At 44.1% G+C, this 27614-nt stretch overlaps 1 protein-coding gene across 1 annotated transcript; it reads left to right on the plus strand.

The window, feature by feature from the left end:
• fn1a (fibronectin 1a) lies at nt 1–27435 on the plus strand. The gene is made up of 49 exons (XM_044016955.1): nt 1–304; nt 1229–1354; nt 1437–1574; nt 1820–1951; nt 2141–2278; nt 2828–2986; nt 3417–3614; nt 3701–3883; nt 4300–4476; nt 7770–7925; nt 8389–8517; nt 8668–8811; nt 12166–12287; nt 12376–12544; nt 12721–12906; nt 13032–13160; nt 13308–13397; nt 13505–13699; nt 14642–14920; nt 15029–15292; nt 15754–15848; nt 16146–16314; nt 16465–16551; nt 16640–16831; nt 17340–17612; nt 18449–18563; nt 18666–18742; nt 18819–18908; nt 19014–19280; nt 19367–19483; nt 19647–19811; nt 19903–20058; nt 20169–20282; nt 20394–20663; nt 20780–20991; nt 21190–21277; nt 21433–21618; nt 21715–21804; nt 21951–22142; nt 22232–22321; nt 23183–23291; nt 23392–23611; nt 24011–24181; nt 24292–24430; nt 24517–24684; nt 25320–25445; nt 25558–25664; nt 25819–25938; nt 26192–27435. The coding sequence occupies exons 1-49, from the start codon at nt 175–177 to the stop codon at nt 26258–26260; spliced, it is 7518 nt and encodes a 2505-aa protein (XP_043872890.1). The 5' UTR covers nt 1–174; the 3' UTR covers nt 26261–27435.
• The last annotated feature ends 179 nt before the right edge of the window (nt 27436–27614 follow it).

A 27614-nucleotide genomic window follows, 5' to 3' on the forward strand; every position in this document is an offset into this window, starting at 1 on the left:
CCGCAGACTAGCGGAGAGGATCGGGCTGGTCGGGGAAGCAGGAGCAGAGCAGAGTGGCTCACAGCGAGAGAGAGAGTTTGCACAGGAACACGAGTTTAGCCTTCGTCCTTGGAGACGACCCAAGTACAGGGAGCATCCTTCATTAGTTGTGTGCTGCAGCATTATTTAAACACCATGTCTGGCAGCACCATAGCCAGGGTGCTTGTTGCGCTCTGTATCGGGGGCGCGGTGAACTGCATGCCCAAAGAGACGCACAGGAATCGGAGGCAGCCGCAGGAGCATTACCCCGCCTCAGTCGACCAGGGTGAGTGCTTCTCTCTTTTTTCCTTTTTGTTACAAGGTTACAGTCATGAGAGTAGATGTGTGTCCCCACAATCGGGGGGGGGCCACCAGGGGCCAAAAATGGGAAAAAATAAAATCTAAATTTGAACTATTACTTTGACATCATCACCTTTTTGTCACTTAATGTATCACGTGAATCACTTCCAGCATCCCTGCAGTTGGTTGATAAACACCACAAAAAAAATCACTTCCACATCAACAATAACCCTTTTTTAATTGAATCCATGTGTGAATGTTTCAAACTTCCAAAGCCCCAGGAATGTAAAAAAAAAAAATTAAATGCTTCCATTTGAAAATGTGGAACTATTACAATTTAAGAAAAGAAGGGGAAAAAAAAGGTACAAAAAGCTGTCTGCAGTATGTGAAGTTATGGGATGTGAACAAAGAACAGGCCTGGTGGGAGAGAGAGAGAGAAAACGTGTATATTATTCTCCAGTCTGTGCAGCTGATTTATTACTCAGCCTTTGGCCCCTTTTGAAGTCAAGTTAACACATCCAGAGTCAGTTTCACAGACACTGGTGAAGTCCTCACCGCCCTGAACAATAAGAGGTGTATTTTTGATAGAGGCTTATTATGGTGTGTGTATATTTGGCTTTCCCTTTCATCCCCCTGACATCACCCGTGTGTTTAGAAGTAAAAGTTATAATTTTCCAGTGGCTATATTTGTGTTTCCATCATGTAAGAAGGAAATGGTACGCAGGTACAGAGTTTTGTGGGTGTGTGTGGGTGGAGTATCTCTCTTTTTTCCACATACTGTAAGTGTTTTGGAGTAAGAGCAAAGGCAGGGGGTTCTTTTATTATTATTACACCCCCTGCTGCCAGAGTCCAGCTCAAACCAAAGTCTTATCAACTCCTCCCCCCCTCACATCTCCCTCTCTGCTGTCAGACGGTTGTACAGAGAATGGCAACGTCTACTCCATCAATGACCAGTGGGAACGGCAATATTTGGGGAGCACTCTGGTCTGTACCTGCCATGGAGTTGCTGGTATCAAGTGTAAAAGCAAACCTGAAGGTCAGTTTGTTGTCTGACCTCGGATTAATTGTCTTCTAGTGAAACACAGATGCAGTACGAACCATTTCTTTTCTTTCTGTAGCAGAGGAAAGGTGCTACGATAAAATCAACCAGCAGTACTACACTGTGGGAGAAACCTATGAGAGACCCAAGGACAGCATGATCTGGGACTGTACCTGTATCGGCTCTGGCAGGGGGAAGATCAGCTGCACCATTGCCAGTAAGTGTGCTTCCTCTATTAACTGTTCCTTGCTGCAGACCACACACTCCAGCTTATGTTTTTCCACGTGTGTATTCTTCTCGTCTGCCAGACTGCTGCCATTAAAACTGGTTAATCTCCATATTCTCTCCAGCTGATAAACGACTGGTGCCACACGGCTGTGTGGTTAGATAATTGGATAAATGTCTGAGTTTGTGTGTTGTTGTTTTTTTTACGTGACATTCTTTTTCCTTCTGCGCCACCAGATCGCTGCCATGAAGGCGGGGCTTCATATAAAATAGGTGACACCTGGAGGAGACCCCACGAAACAGGGGGATACATGCTGGAGTGCGTCTGTCTGGGTAACGGCAAGGGAGAGTGGACCTGCAAACCTGTCGGTGAGTCATTCAGACTGTGACTGACTAACAAATGACTGCATGTGAGGAGAAGTTTGAACGATTGGTCACTTCTGTTATTCGTTTTCTGAGCTATTCGCTCGGTTACTTCAATTCTAGAGTGTATTTCTAACGGATTTCTGCAAAAATAACAATACAAGTTCAAACTTTGTGTGTTTGTGTTCCCTGCAGCCGAGCGTTGTTATGACAACTCAGCGGGAACATCCTATGTTGTCGGGGAGACGTGGGAGAAGCCGTACCAGGGGTGGATGGTGGTGGACTGTACCTGTCTCGGGGAGGGAAGTGGACGCATCACATGCACTTCCAGAAGTAAGAAGAATAAACACTTTTAAACAAACTTAGCAGGAGTTTTTGAAGTGTGTATATTCACAAATGTAAGTCCAATTGTCACATGCAGAATACTGAATTCATTTTCCACACATGTTCATTCCCATACAACTTGATCCCCGAAAAGCTGTAGCCTCATTAATAGGCTTAAGCAGAAGAGTGCAGCGCATGCTTTGTTGGATGATTCGAACAAGCAACTGAGGAAATGTTTATCATGTGTGTTTCCTAATTGAAACCAACGCTCCAATCCTGCATCAAACGGACTGTTGCCCGAGATGGCAGTTAACACGATCCCCTCGTGACTCTCTGTCGCTTGCACGACTTCACGGTGGTCTCCAAAGAGGAGGTCATCGATAAATGATTATCAGACATGTTCAGCAAAAGATCAACACTGTCACCAAAGCACAAACATGGAAAACAGCTGGTGGCCAGGAGGATACACACACCCACACCCCTCTGAAGAAAAAGCCACAGGATCTCAATGTTAATATGTCTTGCCTAATTAATCCCAGTCACTATCCTCTCTCTCAGATCGCTGTAACGACCAGGACACGCTGTCGTCCTACCGTATTGGAGATACCTGGACTAAGACGGATGCCCGAGGCCACCTGCTCCAGTGTCTGTGCACAGGAAACGGCCGCGGGGAGTGGAAGTGTGAGCGACATGCCTCACTTCACACCACTGGCCTGGGTGAGAACTGATAGTGTCCCCTGCACACCCCACACCCCTTCGCACTCTGTGTGGAGACAGGAACGTACACCAGAGACAGATGCTGTGGGGGGGGGGAGGGGGGGTGTGATAAGAGGTGCCAAGTGTCCAAATGTTGAAGTGTAACAGAAATGAAGAGAAGGGGGAAGAAGAGGAGGGACTTAAACATAGTAACGGTGGTGGGAAAAAATGTGTGTGACGTGTCTTGAATCACTTACAGGGTGTGAGGAAAACACTTGTGACCTGACAGTTGTTAGCAGTTATTTCTCCTGGTCTATTTAACATTTCTGTACCACTATATCTCCATTTTAATTAGAACCTTCTGTTTTTTTTTCCTGAACATCGTCATGAAAGTGATTAACGTCTGTGAGGTTATTGCTACATCTGACGTGAATCTCATGTAATATTTTAGGCACTGGCTCTCGTGTGATCACCAACATCCAGCCCGCTGTGTACCAGCCTGCCAACGTGCCCGAGTCTCCCCAGGACGGGCCCTGTCGCACAGATGCCGGACTGTCATACTTCATCGGTCAGCGTTGGATCAAGAGTCAGGGAACCCAGCAGATGATCTGTACCTGTCTTGGTAATGGAATCAGCTGTGAGCAGTGGGGTAAGCGATCAATCACCATGATTCTGACACACAAATCAACAGGTTCACACGGTGTTCATGAGACGTTTTCCTCTGTCTTCCTCCAGATGGACCAGCTCCAGTGTACGGTGGCAACTCTGGAGGTCAGCCGTGTGTGTTCCCGTTCGTCTACAAGGGGAAGACGTACCACTCCTGCATCTCTGATGGACGTAGCGACGGACAGCTGTGGTGTTCCACCTCATCTGACTTTGAGACGGACCAGAAGTATTCCTTCTGTACAGAGAAGAATGGTGAACAGTTATTTCAAATAATAATAATGATAATAATAATAACATAATAAGTGAAAAAGAATATTATATACCTTATTTATGAGTCATGTGAGTTGAATGTTTGGATACACAGTGTGCAACATAATCATTTTGATTCTTGGAAATGTTGTTTCTGTTCAGATAAACGGACAATGGCATGATTATTTAAAACTAATAAATTACAGGCATGTGGGCCGAAATTAGTCACCGTCTCTATAAACAACTAGCTAAGTTTAATGACTGACTAGTTTAAATCAAAACCATGCGTCTGCACCACATCTGGGGTTTGTGATCGTTACTCATCATGATTAATACTGTGTACACACACCACAACAGCAGGATTTGAAATAAATCAAAGTGACGCCAAGTATTGTTTTTTTTGTTTTTTTTCCCAACAGTGATGGTGGCGACACGAGGCGGTAACTCTAACGGTGCTCTGTGCCAGTTCCCCTATCTGTACAACGGCCGAAACTACACTGACTGCACTGCAGATGGACGCAGAGATGGCATGAAGTGGTGTGGCACCACAACCGACTATGACGCAGAGCAGCGCTTTGGCTTCTGTCCCATGGCTGGTAAGTGGAAACAGAGGAAGAGAAGTAAAAGAAGTGTTTTTAGTCATTTGTGAGCCATTACATGTTCTGTTCAATGTGACCTACAGTGGATATAACAGTGTTGAAATATTTAATCACTACATGCAAATCCTTAAGAATAGAGCGATTTTTTTTTTTCAGCTATTCACTTAAATCTTAGTAGAAGGAGATACAAACATGAAAACTACTTAAATGTCACACACTATGCTAAGAACTGACTGTTAATACTGAAGAGCGTTTGAAATCACTGTTTATTTCTTCTTCATTGGAGCAGAACGTTTGTTACAGTTTGTGTTAGCAGTGTTTATAATGGAATAATAGGGGCAGTATTTTTTATTTTTTTTTAATTGTGTTTCCCAACCTCAGTCCAGAATTAGCTTCATTCTTTTCTTTGTTACATGCCCTTGGTCCGAGGCTTGAAACTGCAGCGCTAATTCAGATTAGACCCACTCGTAGGGAGACAGGACCTCATTCCCAGAATGTAAACAGTGTCCGCCATCTTTGCTAACAGTTACGCTAACAGGACCAAGTGTCACTGTTGGCCACGTACCAAAGAACAGAATGAAGATATTTCTCAACTCAGGGGAAACTGAGGTTGGGAAGCACAAAGTATTCTCTCTGTAGACCTGGTTGCTCAGGCGAGGCAAACTGACCAACTTCAGAACAGCTTTAGCAGCCATGTGGTTCACTAATGTGATTAGCACGGCTAATTGCAACTCCTCTTCCAGTCTTAAGTGAAAGGTATCTCCGCCCCGTCTGCATCGTGGAGTTAACATAGCCTTTGTGTCCTCTCTGCTCTTTTCTTCAACAATGAAAAGGCTTAATGGGTGATTTTTCTTTGAATTAGCATGAACATTATCAGAGTGACGTTAGAAAGGAGTCGCCGCTGATGGAACAGACGCAGCCTTGTTTACAGTTCTTACACCTTGATTTTTAGCGCACGCAAAGTCACTGTTGCCTTCTCTGATAATGTGTTGTTGTGGTGTTTAGTTGTTAATTAGGTCTCCATGGGTAACAACAGAGGCTGAAGCCAGTAAAACACTAGGGGGTCATTGATGCTGCGCTAATGTCTGTGAAAGAGTGGTGTAATGGTACTGATGATACCAGCGTGCAGTAAAAAAGATTACTAAAAGAAGCTTCAGACATTGTTTTTAGTCCATGTTGATGTCTTAACAAGCTTGGCCGTGTGATTTACAAAACCACATAATTACGTTGGCTATTCACTAAAAGCCAGAGTCTTCAGCAGATGCCAAAGACACTTAATTCAAACACAGCTCGTGATTGTCTTTTTTTGGGGACAGCTCTTTGTAAACTTGTGTGTGAGTGGATTAAAGACGTCGCCATATTGCCACCTTCGCGTGTGACATTCCGGTTGCATGGTGCCGTTGTGGAATCAGAGACAACCCTCACTGGAGGCTGCTTCTGTAACAATGCCCCCGTATGTCTGTACATCTCATTTTAAAGAAAAACAGTCTCTTATAGCCTACATCAAAGCATTTGAAAAGCAGACAGATAGAAGATAGATTAGTCTGTTTGGCAGCAGGCAGTATAAAGCGGAAGCTTCACAGGACTTATCTGAGGTTGAATTGGATCACTGAATTTGTTTTATCTCAAAAGGACTTATCGTTTGAAGATTTCTTGCATTGGAGCAAACAGATGGATGGTGTTTTTTTAGTGTTTTGCACTTGTTAAATGAAGTCGGGCACCTGGTGTCTATAGCCTGTAGGTGTGGGATGCACCTCTGAGACAACACCCTGATGTTTAAAAACACCTCATCAAGATTTAACACGGACACAAACAGTGTTGGTTGCCCCTCAGCCAGTGTTGGCGCGAGTTGTCTGTCAGTCTAGTAGTTAAAGCAGCAGGGAGTCTTTGATATTGACATTAATGACTCCGCGGTGATTGCCAAAACAAACATGCTCGTTGAGATGTTAATGGTGAAGTTTAAATCAAGTGTCTGCCATGTGCTCTCGGGATGGCATGGCAAATGATCTCCAGCTGTGAGTCAACACTCAGGGCTCAGCCTCATTATTCAAGCTGCCATTTACACAGTCGGATCCACCCTGAGAAGAGCTCAGACCCACATTCTCCAATCTCTATAAAACATTGTATCTGGTTCTGCTTGGGGGTTATTGCTTGTTTGCAATGTCCTAAAAGCCAGTTAAGTATTAAATGGTGATTAAAATACTAATTAAATTACCCGTATAAGCTATTCATTTGTTCTAAAGGAATAAATGTAGTGTATTGATGCATAGGTTCGGACCAAATACACTCAGACCAACCAGCTTAAGGTCATTTGAAAGGGTGAGGTGACAAAGGTGGTAAAGACCCTGACGTCGGCTCACAGGGAGTACGTGAAGACGTTCCACTGTCCCAAACAAAGAAAGTCTGCCCCAGCTGCAGCCTTGATGCACGGCTATCAGGCAAAGTCCAAAGGATCTCCGCTTTCACAAACCAGATGTGTGGCTCCGCTCCAGATTCTCCCTGACACAGAAAAGGCCTGGACGGGCTCCAAGACACCAGATCTACCATATCTCTCTCTGTCTCTCTCCACTTCTGCAAACAGACGCTTTCATGAGCATACATGCATATCAGTTTTGTCTGCAGCTCTACCTGCTTGACTGCCACACTACTGAGGCAGTGTAGAGTTATTTAACATACAACTTATATATCGAGGCCTACGTCTGCAGCTTCTTAAGCACCCACACACTAGGGTAAAAGTCTGTATTATTATTATTGTTATTATTTTCCACACTGGTGGTCCGGTTTGAACACATGGTTCTGCATTGACAAAGTGGCAGAAGTTCCCTCGTCTCCACCCCACAGACGCACTTCCTCACATGCAGGTCTCTGCCTGTCCCCTCCGACTTTGCAAACTTTCAATCTTTGAATGATAAAAACCACTCGCTCTTTTAATAACAGGAGAACATGTGGGCGAACAAATACAGTCATTCATGCACACGAGACAAAACAGCTGTCTTCCACTTTGAATCAAATCTCCGGGCTCAGGTGTTTCCAGGACGGTTGTATCCCTTTGCAGCCTGGCGTCGTAATTACAGGGTAGAGTCACTGATCTCCATGGGTGATCATGCATTAGGATGTGTTTTCCTGTTCTTATTTTAATGCCTGTGTGCACACTGCTTCACTGCATCGTGTGCATCCGATATATCAAGTTGTTCATTGGTTTTCTTAACATTTTAAGAGCATTAAAACACAGAAACACAAGTCGCATAGTGCATATTCTTTTCTAACTGGCTTTCTCTTCTGTGCTCCAGCCCACGAAGAGGTGTGCACGACAAGCGAGGGGGTGATGTACCGCGTGGGAGACCAGTGGGACAAACGGCATGATGTTCTCCATCACATGATGCGATGCACCTGTGTCGGTAACGGCAGAGGAGAGTGGAGCTGCGTTGCTTACTCCCAGCTTAAAGGTGTGTGTGTGAGACACTCGGTTTGTTTACGTGGTGGTAAAGCAAAAGTAAATATAGTGTTTAATCGACTAAAACTGGCTAAACAGACAGCTCTGCACATGTGACACACGAAATAACAGTTTTTTTTGTAAAGGTTAAGTATTAATTAAGTGACATAATAAATGAGAATGTGCTGAGTGAGAGACAGAAAAAAGAATAAGTGACTGGGTGTTGACTGTCGTGACAGTGTGTGTCTCTGAGTGTGGGTGGTGTAGTAATTACAGAGTAATATTGGAATTCTCTGACAGAGAGAGAAGAGGTGAAAGGTCATGTGTCCGTTCATCACTCACCTGCCGAAAAGGTTAAGAGTGAGCCTGCACACCTGTGCTGTAGGCGGCTTCAGTTGCACCTGCAACGCACACACACAAATACACAAACTTTGACGTATCGGATTTCATGTGTCACGTGTTTGTGTCCGTTCCAGATCAGTGTATTGTCGACGGTCTCACCTTTGAGGTGAACCAGACCTTCACCAAACAACACGAAGAGGGATACATGATGAACTGCTCGTGCTTTGGACAGGGACGCGGCCGCTGGAAATGTGATGCCATTGGTGGGTGTCAACTTTGGTATTGAATGTAATACAATGAGGATTATGTAAACTGTATTTTCCCCTTATGTGATGTTCCCCAACTGTGACATAGGGGATCAAAAGTCCATTGACCGAGTTGCATCATCCGGTCTCTTATTACTTTGCCCTCAGATCAGTGCCAGGAGCCCGAGACGAGGACTTTCTATCAGATCGGAGAAACCTGGGACAAAGTCATCCGTGGAGTTATGTACAAGTGCTACTGCTATGGCCACGGCGTAGGGGAGCTCAGTTGTGAGCCCCAGCAGTCATACTCTGGTAAGATGTTACATTTGTTTTACAAGACTAAGAAAAGGTCAGAGTGTTTATGTGTCAGTCACGGTCTGGAGTCTGTTACTTTCCTGCGAGGTCAACTTGTGCAGCAACATTTTCCTCCAACCAGGTTATGTCACCGTGACTCTTGATCCTCTTTCAGTTTAAATGGGTTTTTGACCAGCAGCGGGAATCAGGGTCAAGTGACTCTGCAGTACATGCAGGTTTTTATCAGCTTTGGCTTTTGAATGTGCTAATTTCCTCTCCATCTGCTTTCTTTTTGGTGGAATTGTATATTTTATTTTACTTACTTCATTTTATCAGCATGTTTAAATGGTTGTTTTTATATTCCTCTGACTCCTCTTGTTTCCGGCATGTCGGTGTACCCTACATGAATTTTTTTTTTTTAGTGTAAAAAAGGTAGATGACTGATGTTAAACAGGATTTAACACTGGCTCACAGTTGCCATTACATGTGCTACTGATACCTCTGATGGAGAGCTGAGTGATTTCTTAAGTCACCTGGAAAATGAGGCCCACGACTTTGATGTGAAACAGACAGGGAGGTGGGAGGGGGGTGTGATTTCCTCTCCTACAAATACACCCCCCACTCCGGGCCTTTGTTCTTGCTGGCATGTGGTACAACCCCTGCACTGTTGCCACAGCTGTACAAAACACCACACTTGCACTGTGTGTGTGTGTCTGTGTGTGTGTGAGTGCTTCTCGCATACACAACTTACTACCAAATACAACTTTTTTTATGTATGCAGAGTTTTCAGTTGTTTAGCTGTCACATTTTTACCTACTGCTTTTGGAACATTAATGCAAAACCAAAAAAACGATAGAATTACTTTTATTTGCACGTGCACATGTTAGTGATCGTCACTATCAACACTCCGGTTACAAGCCTAATGTTAGTTTTTCAAACCGTTGTCAAATTAGTTCACGCAATGCTGATTTTGCACAGGAAACGGTGTAGTCACAATTACAATTCACTGTTGGCGTACTTGTACAATGCCTGTGAGGCAATAAATCACCGAATCTTGAATCGATTAAGCCCATCAGCTCCACGTGGCGACACTCTCTGTATTTCCGCTGTTGCCGCTGTCCAAAAACATTGGGTATTAGGTTAACGGACACTGAAAATGGATGTACATCTCTGTATGTTGGCCCTGTGATGGACTGTAGCCCGCCTTTTTCCCCATGTCAACTGGAATTGGCTCCAGATCCTCCCATGAGCCTCATGTGGAGGATTAAGTGGTAGAAAGAAAGTGAGGGAGTGAAACCAAGCTTGGCCAGATCACATTCCTTCTCCATCACAGCCTTTTGGAGCATTCTGACATTACAGCTGACCATGTTGTGGTACTGAATGTGCAGTTTGATCTATGTCACCCACGGGTAAAACAACATGTAATGTAGTTCCCAATTTTTCCCATCCTTCCCAAATGTACGGCACATAATTTCTCATTTCTCAAACATGTACCGGGAAACACAACAAATCCCTCAGTGAACATAAACGTGTGTCAGTGTAGCTGCAGGTTGAGGCTCAGCTTCAGGTTTGACAAGTCTTAATGTAAAGGAGCATTTCAGCTGGTGCTCGTCTGCTCTGTGTGTGCAGCAGGTTGATGGGAGATACAAAATGTAGGGCGCTGTTCTGCCATAATGGCAACCAGCTGTTGGTGTGTGTGTGTGTATGTGTGTTTGAGTGCATGCCGAGGAATATAAAAAAAACAAAAAACGATTCGAGGGCAGTGAAGAGCAGATCACCACGTCACTTTGCCAACTCAGTAAAACACCATAAAAGGTAAAAATGGCAACCCCGGTTTGAGCCTTACATTGATCATTTCTTCTAAAGAGCGGTTTCCTTTGTTGCCGCCTCTTTTCCGCTGCTTGTTTGGGTTTTCATTTAATCTTTTAAAATCATTTCCTCCTGTTAAGATGGCTCTCAATATCCCGTCCCTTTGCTGTGGTTTGTCTTTATCACGATCCTGCTGTGCGTCTACCTATATCAAGACTGACTGTTGTGTCTGTGTTTGAAAGTAAATGGTGTGTGTGTGTGTGTGTGTGTGTGTGTGTGTGTGTGTGTGTGTGTGTGAGACTTACAGATGTGTGTATGTGATATGCATATCATGTTTGGAGTGTGTGTGTGTGTGCATGTGCAAGTCCTACACATCTGAATCTGTGTAACCCTCACACTCACCAGTGGCCTTTGGGTCTGTAATAGACAGTAATTGGTCCCAGATTGTTTTTGAGGTTTGTGTATGTGCTAGCAACTTCTGGTTAACCACGCCACTTGCTCAGAAACTTTGATTACAAGTCTGCTATTTGGAAGAGTGGTCAGAAAACCTCACTTCTTTATAGAAGCTACCCATTTCTATCGGCAAAGCTTATGTCAAGATTCTGCCTCTGCAGTGTGACCTTTGTTGACACTGCAGAGGATTCGATGCCGTCCTCTCATCCTCGCAGACTACAAATGTGGGCAAGTGGTGACATCATCGTTCTCATTTTACGTCCACTAACCAGACGTACTCTGTCTTTATGCGCGTGCATTGTTTGTTTAAGCGCTTTCATTTTGGCTGTATACGACGCTCAGTGTGCCGCTGTCAGACGCTCGCTCTCATGCTCTTGTTAGCCCCAGAACTCGCCACCGCAAGGTTTTCCAAGGCATCCACTAACAGATGTGCCCAAATGTTAGACAGCTGGTAGATGTTTGGCAGCCTGCAGTGAGGCCTTGGGGAGTTTAATTAAACGTTAAAAATGGGGGAAAGCGGGTTAATCCAGCACAGTTAAGTCCATGATTTTATTATACAATTCCGCGCCGTTCACTGAGGCCACATTTTCCGTAGGGATTTGTTGTCTCTGATATTGTCGTCATCTTCTGCATCACCAAGTCTATCCGTCATCACAAGGTGAAAACAGATGATGCTTTTTTCTTGTATTTTATTTATCATTTTTACTTTTTGTTAAATTCCCGAAGCTTGTACTTATTCCTGTATTTAGAGTCCGTCATACAAAGTATTCCTTTTAGCGGAACAATACTTCCAAGAAAACAAGGGTCGAGAGTAGAAAGAAATATGTGCTGGAATCTCACAGAGATGTGCTATTTTTTTTCTCCCCCTCCACTCTTTCCGTCTTGTGTTCAGGAAAATGTTGCTTCACATTCATTCTCTGTTTTTAAAGGACAGCTTAAGATCATAGAAAAGCTAATTATTTTCCATTTATTCTTTTTTTAGGAGTTTCGCACTTGCAACACTTGGGGTTCACCAATATTGCACATTACAGTTGATCCATTTTCAGTTTTTCACGTGTTTTGAGTACAAAAAGCTCTGCTGACCCCTCTGTCTCTGTCTCTCTCTCCCAGGTGGCCACCGTCCTGTCCAGGTGATTATCACAGAATCTGGAAATCAACCCAACTCCCACCCCATTCAGTGGAACGCTCCGCCGTCTGCTCACATCAGCCAGTACATTCTCAAATGGAAAGTGGTGAGTATCCTTCATTAGGGCATCGTCTTCTCTCCATAGCCGTCGCTCCCGTGGACTGAATATTTAAAACATACATCTTTTTCTACAGAAAAACACCCACAGCCCATGGATGGAGGTGTTAATTCCCAATCATCTGACCTCCTACACCATCTCTGGTCTAAAGCCGGGAATCACCTACGAGGGTCAGCTGATCAGCCTTCTTCGGTTTGGTGGGAGAGAGGTCACGCGCTTTGACTTCACCACCACTTACGGATCATGTGAGTTCAGGGAGCTGACAAATGTCTTATTAATAATAATAATAATAATAATAATAATAATAATAATAATAATTACAATATTATGCTGGAGTGTCCTGGTTAGTGTTGGCAGCTCTGTTCTTTAGCTGCAGCGTTAAGCCAACCGTGTTGTTTTCCCATCTGTGTTTCTGCCGTAGTGGCTACAGCACAAGGCGAGACCACCCAGCTTCCACCTGTCGTCGACACCTCCGAGTCTGTGACTGAAATCACCTCCAGCAGCTTTGTCGTCTCCTGGGTTTCAGCTTCCGACACAGTTTCTGGTTTCAGAGTGGAGTATGAGCTCATTGAGCAGGGACAGAGCACTGGGCAGCCAGTGGTGCTAGGTAACCGCCGTTACATATTCATACATTTGCATACCCCGTGTAAGATATTTAACCTTTTATTTAACTGTTTGTGCAAGGAAAAACTAAATGTTAAAATACAATTGGTGTTTTTTTTTTTTTTCCAGACCTTCCTCGAACAACTACCTCAGTAAACCTGAATGATCTTCTTCCCGGGAGAAAGTACTCTGTCAATGTCTACGAGGTCACAGACAGTGGGGAGGACAATCTCATTCTCACCACTTCACAAACCACGGGTGAGTTCGTTCTCTTAATTCATGTTCCTCCCCCTGCTGCTACACTGAAAAATAGTTTTTTGCATCTGTGAGCAATCCAATCAACATGTGCCAGGAACATGGTTATAACTTTCCCTTACGCACTTTAACGTCTCATTTGTTCCACAGCACCTGATGCACCCGTTGAGCATGAAGTGGAGGAGGTGGGAGAAACCTCCATTGTGGTCAGCTGGGCAAAACCAGTGGCTCCTATCACAGGTTTGTTACAGACACAGTCAGACAAGACAAAAATCTGTCTACCTTTTCTGTGGCTCATCCATCTGACTGTGGCCTCCTCCTCCTCCTCCTCCTCCTCATCCACACAGGTTATCGTGTTGTCTACACGCCGTCGGTGGAAGGTGAAAGCACAGAGCTGAATCTGCCCGACACTGCCACGTCTGTGACGCTGAGTGACCTCCAGCCTGGTCGCCTGTACAACATCAGCATCTACGCTGTGGAGGACAGCCTGGAGAGTGCGCCTGTGTTTGTACAGGTCAACACTGCTGGAGAGCCGCTGCCAGGTAAAGGACTGAGATACAAGCTTATCTGCAGAATAGAAAAGGTTTTTCACTATGTTAGTATGACATTTAGAAGTGCTTCACTGTGTGTATACCTAGTCTTATTTACCAAGTCTGTAGGTGATGGTAATCTCCCTAATTTGGCCTCCCTGTGCCACACTCTCCAGAAACAACCTGCAAGTTTTGTAGTGGCCTGTTTATTGCCTTTTTTTTATGTCACAGTTTCAGTTTTCAATCTTCGAAGTAAAGAGTTTTCCGATGGAAAGTGAAGTCATCGAGTTCGACAGCTGGTGCGCTCTTATTCTGCTCGGCTCCAGTTATGTAAAGCCTCTCCGTCTGCCAGGTGGAAACATGCTGTTGGGTTGGAAAAGTGTTTTGTGAGATGGGATAAAGGTGCTGCTATGTTTGTGGAGACGAGTTTCAGATATAATGTAGGGTGACAGACGTAAATAATCATGTTTTTGACGCACAGCTGTGAAGTCATGGAACGATACAGTGGGGATACACTGTATTGTCACATAACAAGGAAAATAAACACTGTAATAAGTCTGAATATAGGCTCGGCCCTTTAGTATCAAAACATTATGCTCTAATTTAAATGTTTTGGATTTTGTGGGGCCTTTCCCTCATGTGGTGAACGACATGTGTCTCCACAGAACCCTGAGAAGCTTTATTTCTAACAGCTGCAACAGAGTTATTCCAGCTATTTGGTGAGAAACAAGCCATCATTCTTAGAAGGGATTCACACCAACGTGGTGCTAAGTGATCCTCCTCGGATGCATGTGTGGGGAAGCCATAGTGGGGACTTTATGTGATGTCGTGTTTGGCACGATTTGTTCGGCGCATACTGTAGATGAAGGATTTCGCAGGCTTCATTTCTCCCGTAAAAGCACGAGGGGTGTTTGTTTCACGGCTTTACAATGTCATACTTTCTTTTGTCCACAGATGAAGTGGTTTCTCCCACAGACCTGCATTTCTTTGAGGTGTCGGATAAAAAGATAGTTCTGACCTGGTCTGGCCCGGGCAGCGACGTCTCAGGTTACCGCGTCACCGCCGTCCCCATCGATGAGTCTGGCTCCCCGCAGACGGAGATGACTCTGCCCGTCACGCAGAACTCCTACATTGAACTGACACACCTAGAGCCTGGCACAATGTACCGCTTCAATGTTTACTCTATTCACAACGGAGAAGAAAGTTTACCACTTATTGGGGAGCAAACTACCAGTGAGTATCACAGTGGAATGAATTAAGTTGATCGTAAATGAAACCCACAGCCGTGTGGAACCGTTTGGTGCACTTCTAACGGCGTTCTCTGACGTCTCTCTCGTTCAGAGCCCGACGCTCCCACGGACATCCATTTCACCAACGTGACCGAGGACAGCGCTGTGATGCTGTGGTACGCCCCGCGCGCCAAAGTCACCGGCTACCGCCTCTTCCTCACCGTCGAGGACTCCAACCCCAAGCAGCTGCGGCTGCCCGCTCGCTTCCCTCAGTACACTCTCCTCAACCTGAAGCCGGACACGCAGTACGTCGCCACGCTTCACGCGGAGCAAGGCAACACGCTGAGCGAAGGAGAGACTGCCGTGTTCACCACAAGTGAGTGTCTGTCTGGTGCCTAAGGTCCAGATTAAGGCCTGATATGACTTAATTCATATCACATCCTTCCATTATTGTTGTTCCATCGCTGCCTTTTAGCCTAGTTTTTGGGATGACAGGAGATATTAAATGGTCTAATGGTGAGATCTAGGGTCTAAGGAGTCCTCTGCTCCCCCCTCTCCCTCATGGACCTACGGTGGCCTTCACATACTAGGAAGGACGTCCTTTCTCTTCATTTGAGTTGTTAGCGTTTGCTTCACAATGCTCTCACATGCTCTGGCTCGGTGGCTTGCGTTAAGCTAAAATACACATAAAAGGCTTCCGAGGCTACAAAAACTATTTTTATCTTGGAGTAATTACACACTTAAACAAACAAAGTTAAGGACAGTGTGTCTGAAAGTTACTCTCTGGTCATAGTATAAAGAAACTGATAATGACATGCTTGTGGTCTGTATTTTTAGACCCACCAATGGGCAACGCTCCTCAGTTCAGCACTGATGTGACCGACACCTCCATTGTAGTGTCCTGGATTCCAGTTCCCCGCATTGGATACAAGGTACATTCTCCACTAATGCATGAAATACATACTGCAGCATCCATTTAGTTCCTTCTGTTTGCTGAAAGTACATCAGTTGTACTTTTGACCCTTTTTTACGAGTTTGCTGAAACTGGGAACAACATCCTCGACAGGATAAATGTGATTGTGTCACAACATGTCACGCCAGAGATGAGAATGTTCCGCTGGCTTCCTGGGAAAACATTGAACTCTGACCTTCTGACCTCCTGTGCTTCCTCTAATCCGTGTCCTCCTGTCTTCTCTCTCTCTCTGACTCCGCATCCATTCATTTCTTAGTTGACAGTACGTCCCAGTCAGGGCGGCGAGGCCCCGAGAGACGTGACCTCTGACTCTGGCAGTATTTTCATTTCTGGCCTGACACCCGGAGTGGAGTACACCTACAGTGTGCAGCCAGTCATAAATGGCCATGAGCAGGGAACACCTATCACACGGCGTGTTGTCACTCGTAAGTATAAACCAAATGTTGGCTGTGTTATCCTTGTCTTGGGTTTTTCTGGGCTCCTATGTTTTGCTATTCTTCTCCTGCCACATTTTAAAATGGATGTCCCTTGCCTTTTGTCCTTCTCTGTCTCCTCTTTCCGCCCCTCCTCTCCAGCTCTGTCTCCTCCTACTGATCTCAACCTGGAGAAAAACCCCAGCACTGGAGAGCTCAGTGTGCAATGGAGCGAAGCCAGCACACCAGGTACAGACACGCACCAAGGTGTGCTTTAAAAAAACAACAAATAATCCTAATTAATTAATCTAAATGTCTCTCACGTCTCTCCCTGTAGACATCACTGGCTACAGAGTGACCTGTACTCCCACCAATGGACAGCAGGGAAACAGTGTGGAGGAGTTTGTGGAGGCGGGACAGAACTCCTGCACCTTGGAGAACCTCAGTCCTGGAGTGGAGTACAATGTCAGTGTCTTCACTGTTAAGGATGACATGGAGAGCTCTCCTGTGTCAACGATTATTACACCAGGTGAGCGTTGGGTGGCTTATTCAACATTAGAATACAACAGAGCAGGTTCAAAGACGAGATAGGGATCCCAGTGGAGACTAAATACTGAGTTTTTAATTATCCAGAATGTTTGTATGAACAGGTAAGACCACGCTTTAGGCAAAAGATCTATAGTATTGATGCTCTAACCTTTAACCAGCAGCTGAGGGACATTACTTGATTTCCTGGATATATATTAAAGCATTTCAATGAAGACACTTCATTGAATAACAGCTAAAATCTCACTAGATAATATAGTAATATATACCAGGAAGAGTATCCCTTAGCATCAGCTCTTCCATTGGTGTGATATATTGATCATATATCTGCTGGAATACCTATTGGAAGTGATATATTTTTTTGGCTTATTTCAACCACTGCTTCTTCATGTCCGTCTGTCTTTCTTTCTGGCACTCGCCTTCCACTTTTTTGTCTGTTTCGGCGGGTTCTCTTTCTCCCTCTCCCCCCAATCCCCTCTCCACGTCCACAGAGATCCCACAGCTGACGGACCTCAGCTTCGAGGAGGTGAGCGACACCACCATCAGCCTCCGCTGGTCGCCGCTCAACACCACAGCCATCACTGGCTATAGGATCACAGTGCTGGCCGCTGGCGAGAGCGTGCCCATCTTTGAGGACATGGTGCAGCCAACCACTGGCCATTACACCGTCTACGGCCTGGAACCCGGCATCGACTACGACTTTAGCGTGATCACGGTGACGGAGAATGGCGAGAGCGAGCCCACCACGCTCACTCAACAGACCTGTAAGATCCATGACCCTCTGCTGCAGATATTCCAGCACTAACTGTATTAGTAGTCTTTTTTTTTTTTAAGACTGTACGACTTTTGTTTTCTCTGAGACGGTCGTAAATCACACGGCGTGTGCTGACGTTATACAATGTAATAAGATTCTTGTTAACCTTAAGACATGGCTCTTCAAAGCAAACCTTTTTTAACTGCAGACATAATTGCTCTGCATGCTGCGTCGCCAGTTTAATAATCTTGTGTGTGTGGACCATCTGGTTTGAGTTGAGGATGGATTCATCAAACTGAGGCTCATTTTGCCCCCCAATGCAAACACTGCTTGTTCTTTCACTTTTTAAGATGTCGTAAATCTTCAGTCACACACACACATACACACTTCTGTGTCTATATTTGTGAGGACACATACAAACAGGTACAGTGTGTATAGTTTAACGACATTTATTGCCTTCGGTAAGCTTTAAAACGTGTAAAAAGGTGTTTAGTTTGTCCATTTTGGTCCATCGTAAAAACACAGTGCTCCCGATATGGATATGAAAGGCTCATTCTGGGGTGATGAAAAACTAGAATTCATGCAATCAGGTGATTGTACATATTTAACTATCTGTATTTTATTTAAAAATAATTCTAATATTTTTGAAAAAGCACAGGTTTTACTGATATAATTAATGACAGCTCTGTTCAGTTTAAAGCTCTTTGTAAAGCTATCGTTAGTTTGATTATTTATTTTCCTCACTGGGAATGATCTAAATGGCAGCTTGTGCAAATGACCCATTTGTTCGATTTCCATGACCAGTTTGAAATCATTCTGAATCACGCTGCTCTTTCATATCGACAGCTGTACCCGCTCCCACTGATCTGTCTTTTGGCGAGGTTGGACACGACAGTATTGAAGTCACCTGGGTCGCTCCCCTCGTCCCCAACACCGCTGACATTGACAATTTCCACATCAGGTACAAAAATGTTCTTAAATTTCTAAATTTTTATGGATCATATGTAGATTTTTATAAAAAGAAGTCATGTAAGTCATTCTATCTTTACTGTTATTTATTCAGGTATCACCCCATTGATGATGAAGATGATATTACAGAAACCACTGTTGGAGGCAGCAGTAACAGCGTGGTGCTGAGGAGTAAGTAACAGCACAAACAAACGATTGACCTCAGTGCACAGACACTTGTGTTGATGTCTTTCTCTCCTGTCCACAGACTTGCTGCCCAACACAGAGTATCTGATCAGTGTGGTGTGTGTGTATGAGCAGAGGGAGAGCTCTCCCGTTGTCGGCACACAGACAACAGGTGAGTCTTTCAGATCTGGAGAATGAATATCCCTACAAGAATACACACTGGTATCTAAAAGTTAATTTCGTCCATTCTGCTTTTCCCCCCCTCAACGTTCCTCAGCTCTGGATTCACCAGTGGGTCTGCGATTCTCTGAGATCTTCACCAACTCCTTCACCGTCCACTGGTTTGCTCCTCAGAGCAAGATCACTGGTTACCGCATCCGTTACCAGATGGTCACCGGCGGGAGGTCTAAGGATGAGAGGCTGCCTCCCTCCAGGAACCACTTCACTCTGACGGGTCTGGCGCCAGACACCGACTATCTGGTTAACATATTTGCTGTGAGTGGGACTCAGGAGAGCCTGCCGCTCAGCGGAACACAGAAGACAAGTATGAAACTGATTTGATTTATTACAGTTATTCACCATTTTGTCATCATTGTGTTATTTATGGACATTTTTCTTTTTTTTTTCCAGTCTCCGATGCTCCCACAGACCTGGAAGTGCTAGATTCCTCCCCCACCAGTATCACCATCCGCTGGGATGCTCCTCCCGTAACCGTGCGCTATTATCGGATCACTCACGGAGAGACAGGTGAGCTCACGATAATAGACCAAGATACTGGTTTAATTAAGTGCTTTTGTCAAGTTCTTACACGTCACTTCATTTTCATCTCCACTAAAGACTTAAGTTCTTCGGTCTACTGATTTTAAAACGGTTTCTTTAACATCGACAAATGCTTTTTTTCCTCATACAGGAGGTCACAGTAATCCCAAGGAGTTCACAGTGCCTGGCTCTCAGTCCACTGCTACCATTTCTAGCCTGAATCCCGGTACCAACTACACAGTCACTGTCTATGCCGTGACTGGTAGAGGAGACAGCCCTGCATCCAGCACTCCAATCTATGTCACACACAAAACAGGTACACACAAATATACATTATGCTTTTATGTCCTTTTTGTTTCCCTTGTCAGCTTTTCCCGTCTTAATCAATGCCGATCTCCATCTGCTAGGTGTTGACTCTCCCTCTGAAATGGAGGTGAAAGAGGTGAATGACAACAGTGTCACAGTGAGGTGGAGCCCTGCTCAAGGGCCAATCAAGGGATACAGGGTGACCGTTGTCCCCAGAAATGGACAAGGGCCATCTTTTACTGAGGTGGTGGCTCCAGGTATGTTTTACCCAAAAGTACTTGATTAGCTATAAAAACATCTCTATTATTACCATAAACTTCTTTTAAATCTTGAAATGGTAAAAATCTCATACCCTTTTTTACCCCAGACCAGACAGAGATTACTTTCTCAGGCTTAATGCCCACAGTAGAGTACACCTTGAGTGTGTACGCTCTTGGACAAGATGGTGAGAGCTCTCCTCTGGTGGTGAATGCTTTGACAAGTGAGTATTGTAATAAGTAATAAGGGGTAATAAGTAAAGTAATAAGCAAATAAATAACAAAATGTAACACGCAAGTAACTCGTTTGGCTTCTTGATGTTCTCTCCCCTCAGACGTTGACCGTCCCAAAGACCTCAGCTTCTCAGAGCTGGACTCCACGACATTGCGGATCTCCTGGGACAGTCCCGATGGAACCGTCACATCTTACAGGGTCCTGTACTCCAGTGGGGAGGAAGGCGAGCGAGAGCTTCTTCCCGCTCCCCGAGGCGATGCCGAGTCCACTGTTCTCTACGGTCTGCAGCCTGGGGCTGAATACACTGTCAAGGTCATTGCCCTGCATGATGGCACAGAGAGCACCCCAGTGATTGGAACATATGCTACAGGTAAGAAAGGATAAAGGTTCTAAATCTTTTATAAATCCGGCAGAAAAGAGAGTGATAAATACAATCTAGAAACAAAATTTTAACTTAAATTCTTATCTTTTCTCTCTTTCCTTTAGCCATCTCGCCCCCCACCAACCTCCAGCACTCCCAGGTTGGCCCTACCTCTTTCACAATAAACTGGGCTGTGCCGGGTCAGGAAAATGGACTAAATGGCCTCAAAGGCCTGTCAGGCTACCGTGTGGTGGTGAACCCAAAGAATAAGAGCGGACCGACCAAAGAGATCAACCTGGCACCAGACGCCACTCAGGCTCACATTTCTGGGCTCATGGTGAGATTGGGTCTTGTATTGATTCAAATTCATGCTATGAAGTTACAGCCCCAACTCACTGACAAAATGAATACATAGCCAGCTTCATACATGTGGATAACCGTTATGAATGTAGGCTTTTACTAAATTTGGGGAGATTGAGCTACAGAGTGACACGCCAATGTAATCTAATTCTGCTATTCTCCATTTCCCCCGCAGATTGGAACGACCTATGAGGTCCATGTTTATGCTCTGAAAAACTCTCTCACCAGCAGGCCAGTGCAAGCAGAGGTCACCACACTGGAGAGTGAGTCCTTTTTGACATTCTGATATTAAAGAAAACAATGACATGGCAGTGTTCTGCACACACTCCACCATCATCATTATTATTATTATAATAATAACAACAATATTTACACCCTCACTTTTCGTTTACTTGCCCTCTCCTCATGTGCTTTGAAGACATCAGCCCACCTCGCCGCGTTCGCATCTCTGACGTCAATGACTCTGCCATCACTTTGACGTGGCGCTCCAAGACAGAAACCATCTCTGGCTTCCTGGTGGAGGCCACGCCCACTTCCTCCTCAGCAGGCTACATACCCATTCATAAGACCATTGGCCCAGAGTCACGGGCATTCACCATTACAGGTACACAGATATGAGCGTGTAAATACCTAATATCATAACCTGGCAGATGTCACAAAGGTGCAGAGACGTGACTCTTAATGTTTTTCGTTATTTCAGGTCTGGAGCCAGGCACAACTTATAAGATCAACATGTACACACTGAAAGGGAATGGACGCAGTGCACCGCTCACACTCACAGCCACCACAGGTAATAACACTAACCCATGTCCTCTAGTTTCAGTCAGACGTGATCATGGTGAGCGTGTATCTGCTAATTATCCGTAAACGCTGTCCAAACACGTTTTTTCTGAAAGACTGGTATGAAGATTTGACTTTCATGTGCGTCTCCTCCAGCTAAACCCGTGGTCAGCCCACCCACAAACATCCGCTTCACCTCCCTGAACCCCACCAGCATCTCTTTCACCTGGGAGCCATCGCGCAGCCCAGGGGTCACTGGGTATTATGTCACCTACGAGGAGGCCGGCGGTTTGCCGCGCGAAGTCACCCCCAGACCCCACGCTGGCCAGAGCTACGCCATTGTCAGTGGTGAGTGGGTTAATGTATATAAATAGACAGCTACAGATTGTGCAAATGTGGCAAATAACAATGCATTCATTGTTATTTGTTGTTCCTAGGTCTAAAACCTGGAACGGAGTACGTCATCAAGATTGTTGCACTGCAAAATGCTTTGAGAAGCACACCTCTAGTGGGCAAAGCCAGAACACGTGAGTACATTTGTTACCGTTAATTGTGGATTTTATCTTTTGATTTGTCTTTAATCTGTTTAAATCTGCCTTTCTCATATAGTAAAACTAAAACACCACGTTGAATATTATAATGCATTTATATGTGCAAAAACTTTATTGCCCCCGCAGGGGAAACTATTTCTCAGTGAGTAAATCATGTCAAGCCTCTGTTATAGCGTGACGATACAAGCAAGTTAAAACAGACATTTCAGCCATTCAACAGTATAGGCGTCTTTTCCTAAAACAAAATGTACACTAAAAAGGACAGACCGCATGGTATAATAAATACGTTAAAATGTGTTTTTAATCTATAAGAAATCATTAAAACACTTTCAGTCCTGCTGCTCAGAGACACAACAAGGAATAAAGTCATAATATTACTATTAAGATGTTTTTTTGATTAAGGATTTAATAACTTGTGGTATGAAGCTTGTGGTATAAGCTTTGATATAACAATATTCTGAGAGGAACAAGTCAACACTTGCTAGATCTCCTGCAGTTTGAAAGTGACACTATGCTGCCCCCTGGTGGTTTTAATGTTCTTCAAATGCAGAGTTACTGGATTCTGCTGTAAATTCATTCACAGTCCAAAGGCCACATTTGTAAACTGTTAGAAGTTTAAAATGTATTTTGCAATTTCCATTTTAAACCAAATGTTTAACCCAACAACTCACATATGCAAAGTTAAACTCATATAATTAGTTTTTCCCTCAGTGAATGTAACAACTGTTGTGTTGTGTTTATTGGGAACATGTTGCATTTCATTTATTACACCTTTGGATGTGTGTATTTGTTTGGCCTGCCTTCCTTCTAACATGTGTGTGTCTGTTGTCCATGCAGAGCCAGCCATAGATTATCAGCTGTTGGTTCCTGAGCTGCCGCAGCTTCCTGTTCCCCATCGGCCCAGCACGGACATTCTGGATGTCCCAGAGTCCTTCAACGACAAGATGTAAGGAGCTCAATACTAACTGCTCATATCTGAAATTATAACCTAGACAAATACCTCCAGTCGTTTGACCTTTGACATCTTTCTCTTCTTCTGTGACCAGCTTCAACTCCAACCATGTACACTTGGCTGGCACCAGTGGTCAGAGCCAACCAGGCCAGCAGGGACAGCACATTTACACTGAGTACCAGAACCTAGGACCTAATCATGGACTTCATGGCCCCTTTGGTGGACCCAAAGAGGGACAGAGACCCACTCTCAGAGAACCTCTAGTCTATATCCCTGTAGCGGGTCCTGATGGAAACAGAGTGCCTTTGGTCAAGGTGTGTGAAATGTCTTGTATGTCTTGCACTGTCTAGCTGTTTAAATAAAAGTATTGTAACTTACCTTTTTGATGTAATAGTATGGGAATGTTGAAAGATTATAAGATGTTCTGTTATCTAGAGCAGCGTTTCCCATCCCTGGTCCTCGGGGGAACACTGCCCTGCATGTTTGTGACACACCTGATTCAAATCAAGCTCATCAGACGCCTGCTAACGAGCCACTGATTTGAATCAGGTGTGTTGGACCAGGGTCGACAAACAGTTCTGTGTTCAGTTAATGTAAATTCCCTCGTTGAGCCTTAAATATGGAACATAAGAACATTTATGCTTTTCTGTCAGCATTTCAATGTCCCCGTGTGTTTTCCTTCCTTGTGACATCATGTGTGTTTCATCTTGTAGGTGAGTGAGACTCCTCTGTCGGGTCTTGCGTTTGGTTTCCCCGACAATGAGACGGAGTTGCCCCAGGAAGCACAGACAATCACAACCATCTCCTGGCAACCCATCCCTCAGACTGCAGAGTATGAGGTGTCCTGTAATCCCATCACACACCTGGAGGAAAGGGGCTTCCAGGTACACACACACACACACACACACACACACACACACACACACAGACTTGTACACATATTTACTTATAAGAATGTAAAGACCGCTTATTAACTTTGCCCGCGTCCATATAGATGCGTCTTCCCGGCTCATCGAACAGCGCCACACTGATCGGACTGACATCCGGAGCATCCTATAACGTCGTAGTGGAGGCCATGAGGGGCGGAGCTAAAGAGAAAGTTCTGGAGGAAGTCGTAACTGTCGGCAATGCTGGTACAGTCATGTACATGATGAATCATTTCATTTTTTATCACAATGGCAAAATGAATTTTAAACTTTTTTTTCCTCCCCATCCTCAGTTCCAGGTGACATCCCTGGCACCGCTAACCAGGACGTGTGTTACGATACGTTCACACACACCTATCACGAGGTGGGCTCCGAGTGGGAGCGCATGTCTGAGACCGGTTTCAAGCTGTGGTGCCGCTGCCTGGGCCTGGGCAGTGGTCATTTTAGGTGTGATTCATCCAGTGAGTGGCTTAATAACCCTTTCCCTGCATGCTTTGCAAACAACTCCAACATGCCATGGAATTAATCCCGATAATTCTATGTAGTTCACTATTGCTGTTCTATGTGCTGCGGCTTGTACTCAAAAAAGATGCCAGTATGGGTAGTGCACCCCTTTTCTAAATATCTGATATTTTCTACATAAATACATTGTACGGTTAATTATCTGTACAATGTATTACATGTTAACAACCAGTTAAACTTCAGCAGTTTACTGACACAGCTGTGTGCAGATTGCCCATGCTGGCCTCTCTGTTGTGTTTGTGCGTGACAATACTAGAGACTGAGGTCATCATCCATCCATATAGGTTTTAGCTCGTCTCTGGAACAATGTGTACATTCAAGTGGAAGCAAATGAAACTTAATCTGGTCTTAATTGTCATTATATGCTGCATTATAAGTTATTTGGCATGGTGAAGATGAAATTGTGTTGTCTGAAGGCCACAAGCTTGAATACGTGACTTTATAAACTGATCATTACTCTTCTTTCATGTTGCTGTTTCTTTTACTCTCTTCTCCTCTACACATCTTCCGTTCCCTTCCTTTTACACCTCACCCCACCCTTGTCTTTCCTCTTTCCGCGCTTCTCCTCCATCAGAGTGGTGTCACGACAACGGCTACAACTATCGCATTGGTGAAAAGTGGGACCGTCACGCCGAAAATGGACACATGATGAGCTGCACCTGTCTGGGAAATGGAAAGGGAGAATTCAAGTGTGAACCCCGTAAGTAAACGTGCTACAGCGGCGTAGGCAAAAATCAGTTTTTGAATTTGTTCAATTTGAGTTGTTATGCTCAAATACAGTTGATCTTTAACACTCAACTATAATCCTCCAGATGAGTCGACATGTTACGATGATGGGAAAATGTACCAGGTGGGGAACCAGTGGCAGAAAGAATATCTGGGTGCCATTTGTACCTGTACCTGCTATGGAGGGCAACAGGTGGGTGATAATGTTCCAAGTACTGTCAGAAACTTAGCGCCTGTCTCTGTTTTTATGTTTCTACACACAGTATGTGCATTCACTTGAAGTATAACTGGAAACCTTGTGGACAATTGTTTGGTTTTGTACATTAATCTCTGGACTCCTCCTTTAGGGCTGGCGTTGTGAGAACTGTAGAAGACCGGGTGCACATACTGATGTGGACGCTGACCTCCTGCAGCCTGTTAGCTCAGATGTTTTTGACCGGTACCGAGAAAACGCACTACGCAAACTGGTACTTGTCTCACTCTTTATCTTTGTTTCACTGCATTTACAAAATATGATCAATTAAGAACACAGGAATAAATGCTTTTATTTATTCAGACATCTACACAATGTATACTCTTAACGTGAATCATTTGAATCCATTTAAGCTTCAAAATGTGTTTCATTGAGTTTTTATTTGTTATGTTATAGATTGATTGTATTAGTTAACATTAACGCTATACAAACAAAACTAATCCTTTCCTATTGTCTCTGTTGCACAGAACATCCAGTGTCCCATTGAATGCTTGAGGCCGGAGCTGCTTGCAGATGCTCACAGTCCCGCAGAGTAGAGTTGAGAGGAGTGTAAATAAAAAAAGAAAAAGGAAGACCTGAAACCCCTTTCAGGAAGGAAGCTTCTCTCGTGAAAAGAAGACCTCTCCATTAGATGTGTGCCTTCAAGATTTTCCCACCACCACACTAAATTTTAAGTGCCTTTAAGAAAGACTTTTCTACATCAACCTCTGTGCCTGTTCAAAGACCCGTCCAGCTCTCCATGTTGTTTGTGATCCTCTGTTCTTCAACGAAAACTAGGACTTCTTTTTGACACAGTCTGTCGGAGCACAAATCCTGCTGCTTTGTCACCACAAACTTGCCAGCCCTTCCCCAAACACCAGATGCAGTATTGTTGTGTACTTTTTTTTTTTATTGGATTTACACACATTCCTTTACAATTCTCTTTATAAACCACTACAATTGCCGGTCCTTGATAATACCTGCAGCCACATTTGTTGCATTTTCACTTTTTGAGTTAAGATGTTGACAGAGACATTTAGGTCGCGATAAAGTGATTTTTGTGGGTCCCTGGACATTTCCAAATCAAGGGGAGAGTGTTGTTTTGCAAAGCCATACATGTATTTGCTTTGTTCCATGACAACTTTCATGGCTCCTCTCAGCGTAACTGACCTAAACCAACATTATAGTCAAATTTGAAATGAAACCGTTTGTTTTAACCTGAATCAGCATTCTTTATAGTAAAGAGCGTTTTAGTTGTGAAAGCAGTTCAAATAAGTCATCACTCTGTCTCCTACTATAAAGAGCAGAAGAACTGGTCAGTAATATTGTCTTTGAATTACTTTTTTTTTAAACTACAAACTTTCCTTAAAAGATAAGCACTGTTAATTTTAAGTTTGTGTTGAAAAACATTTGTTATTAAAGTTTAGTGATGTGGGTGTACATAAAGTATATCACCTCTAAAATTGAAAAAACCCCAGAGCTGACTGACCAAAATACATTTTCAAAAGTGAAAATGGATAAAGATTCACCATTATTTCCAAGTGAGATTTATTGTAGTTTCATAAATCCTTTCCCCTCTTTATTTCTTTTATTTATCCCTTGTTATTCGAGCATTTTGTTCAATGCTATTTTGGGGTGTACACTTTATTTTGATTAACATGTTTTTATATTGTTGGTGCCAAACTCTGAACTACTGTGGACTGAATCTTTTTAATAAACAAAAAAAAAGAAACAAGATGTCTAAGTGCATTCATTTTGTACTAATGTTCCTGGAACCAAAGATCTATGGCTTAGGTATAATAATTGTTGTTTATTACATAAGACTGTATAACAACAGACAAGGTCTATATAAACCATGAGGAATTTGTTCATGGGCCACCAGCTCCTCGGTGCAAAGGTCATGTTGATTTT

The sequence above is a fragment of the Solea senegalensis genome, linkage group LG2 (assembly GCF_019176455.1).
Source record: "Solea senegalensis isolate Sse05_10M linkage group LG2, IFAPA_SoseM_1, whole genome shotgun sequence".
In the NCBI taxonomy this organism is placed as follows: Eukaryota; Metazoa; Chordata; class Actinopteri; order Pleuronectiformes; family Soleidae; genus Solea; species Solea senegalensis.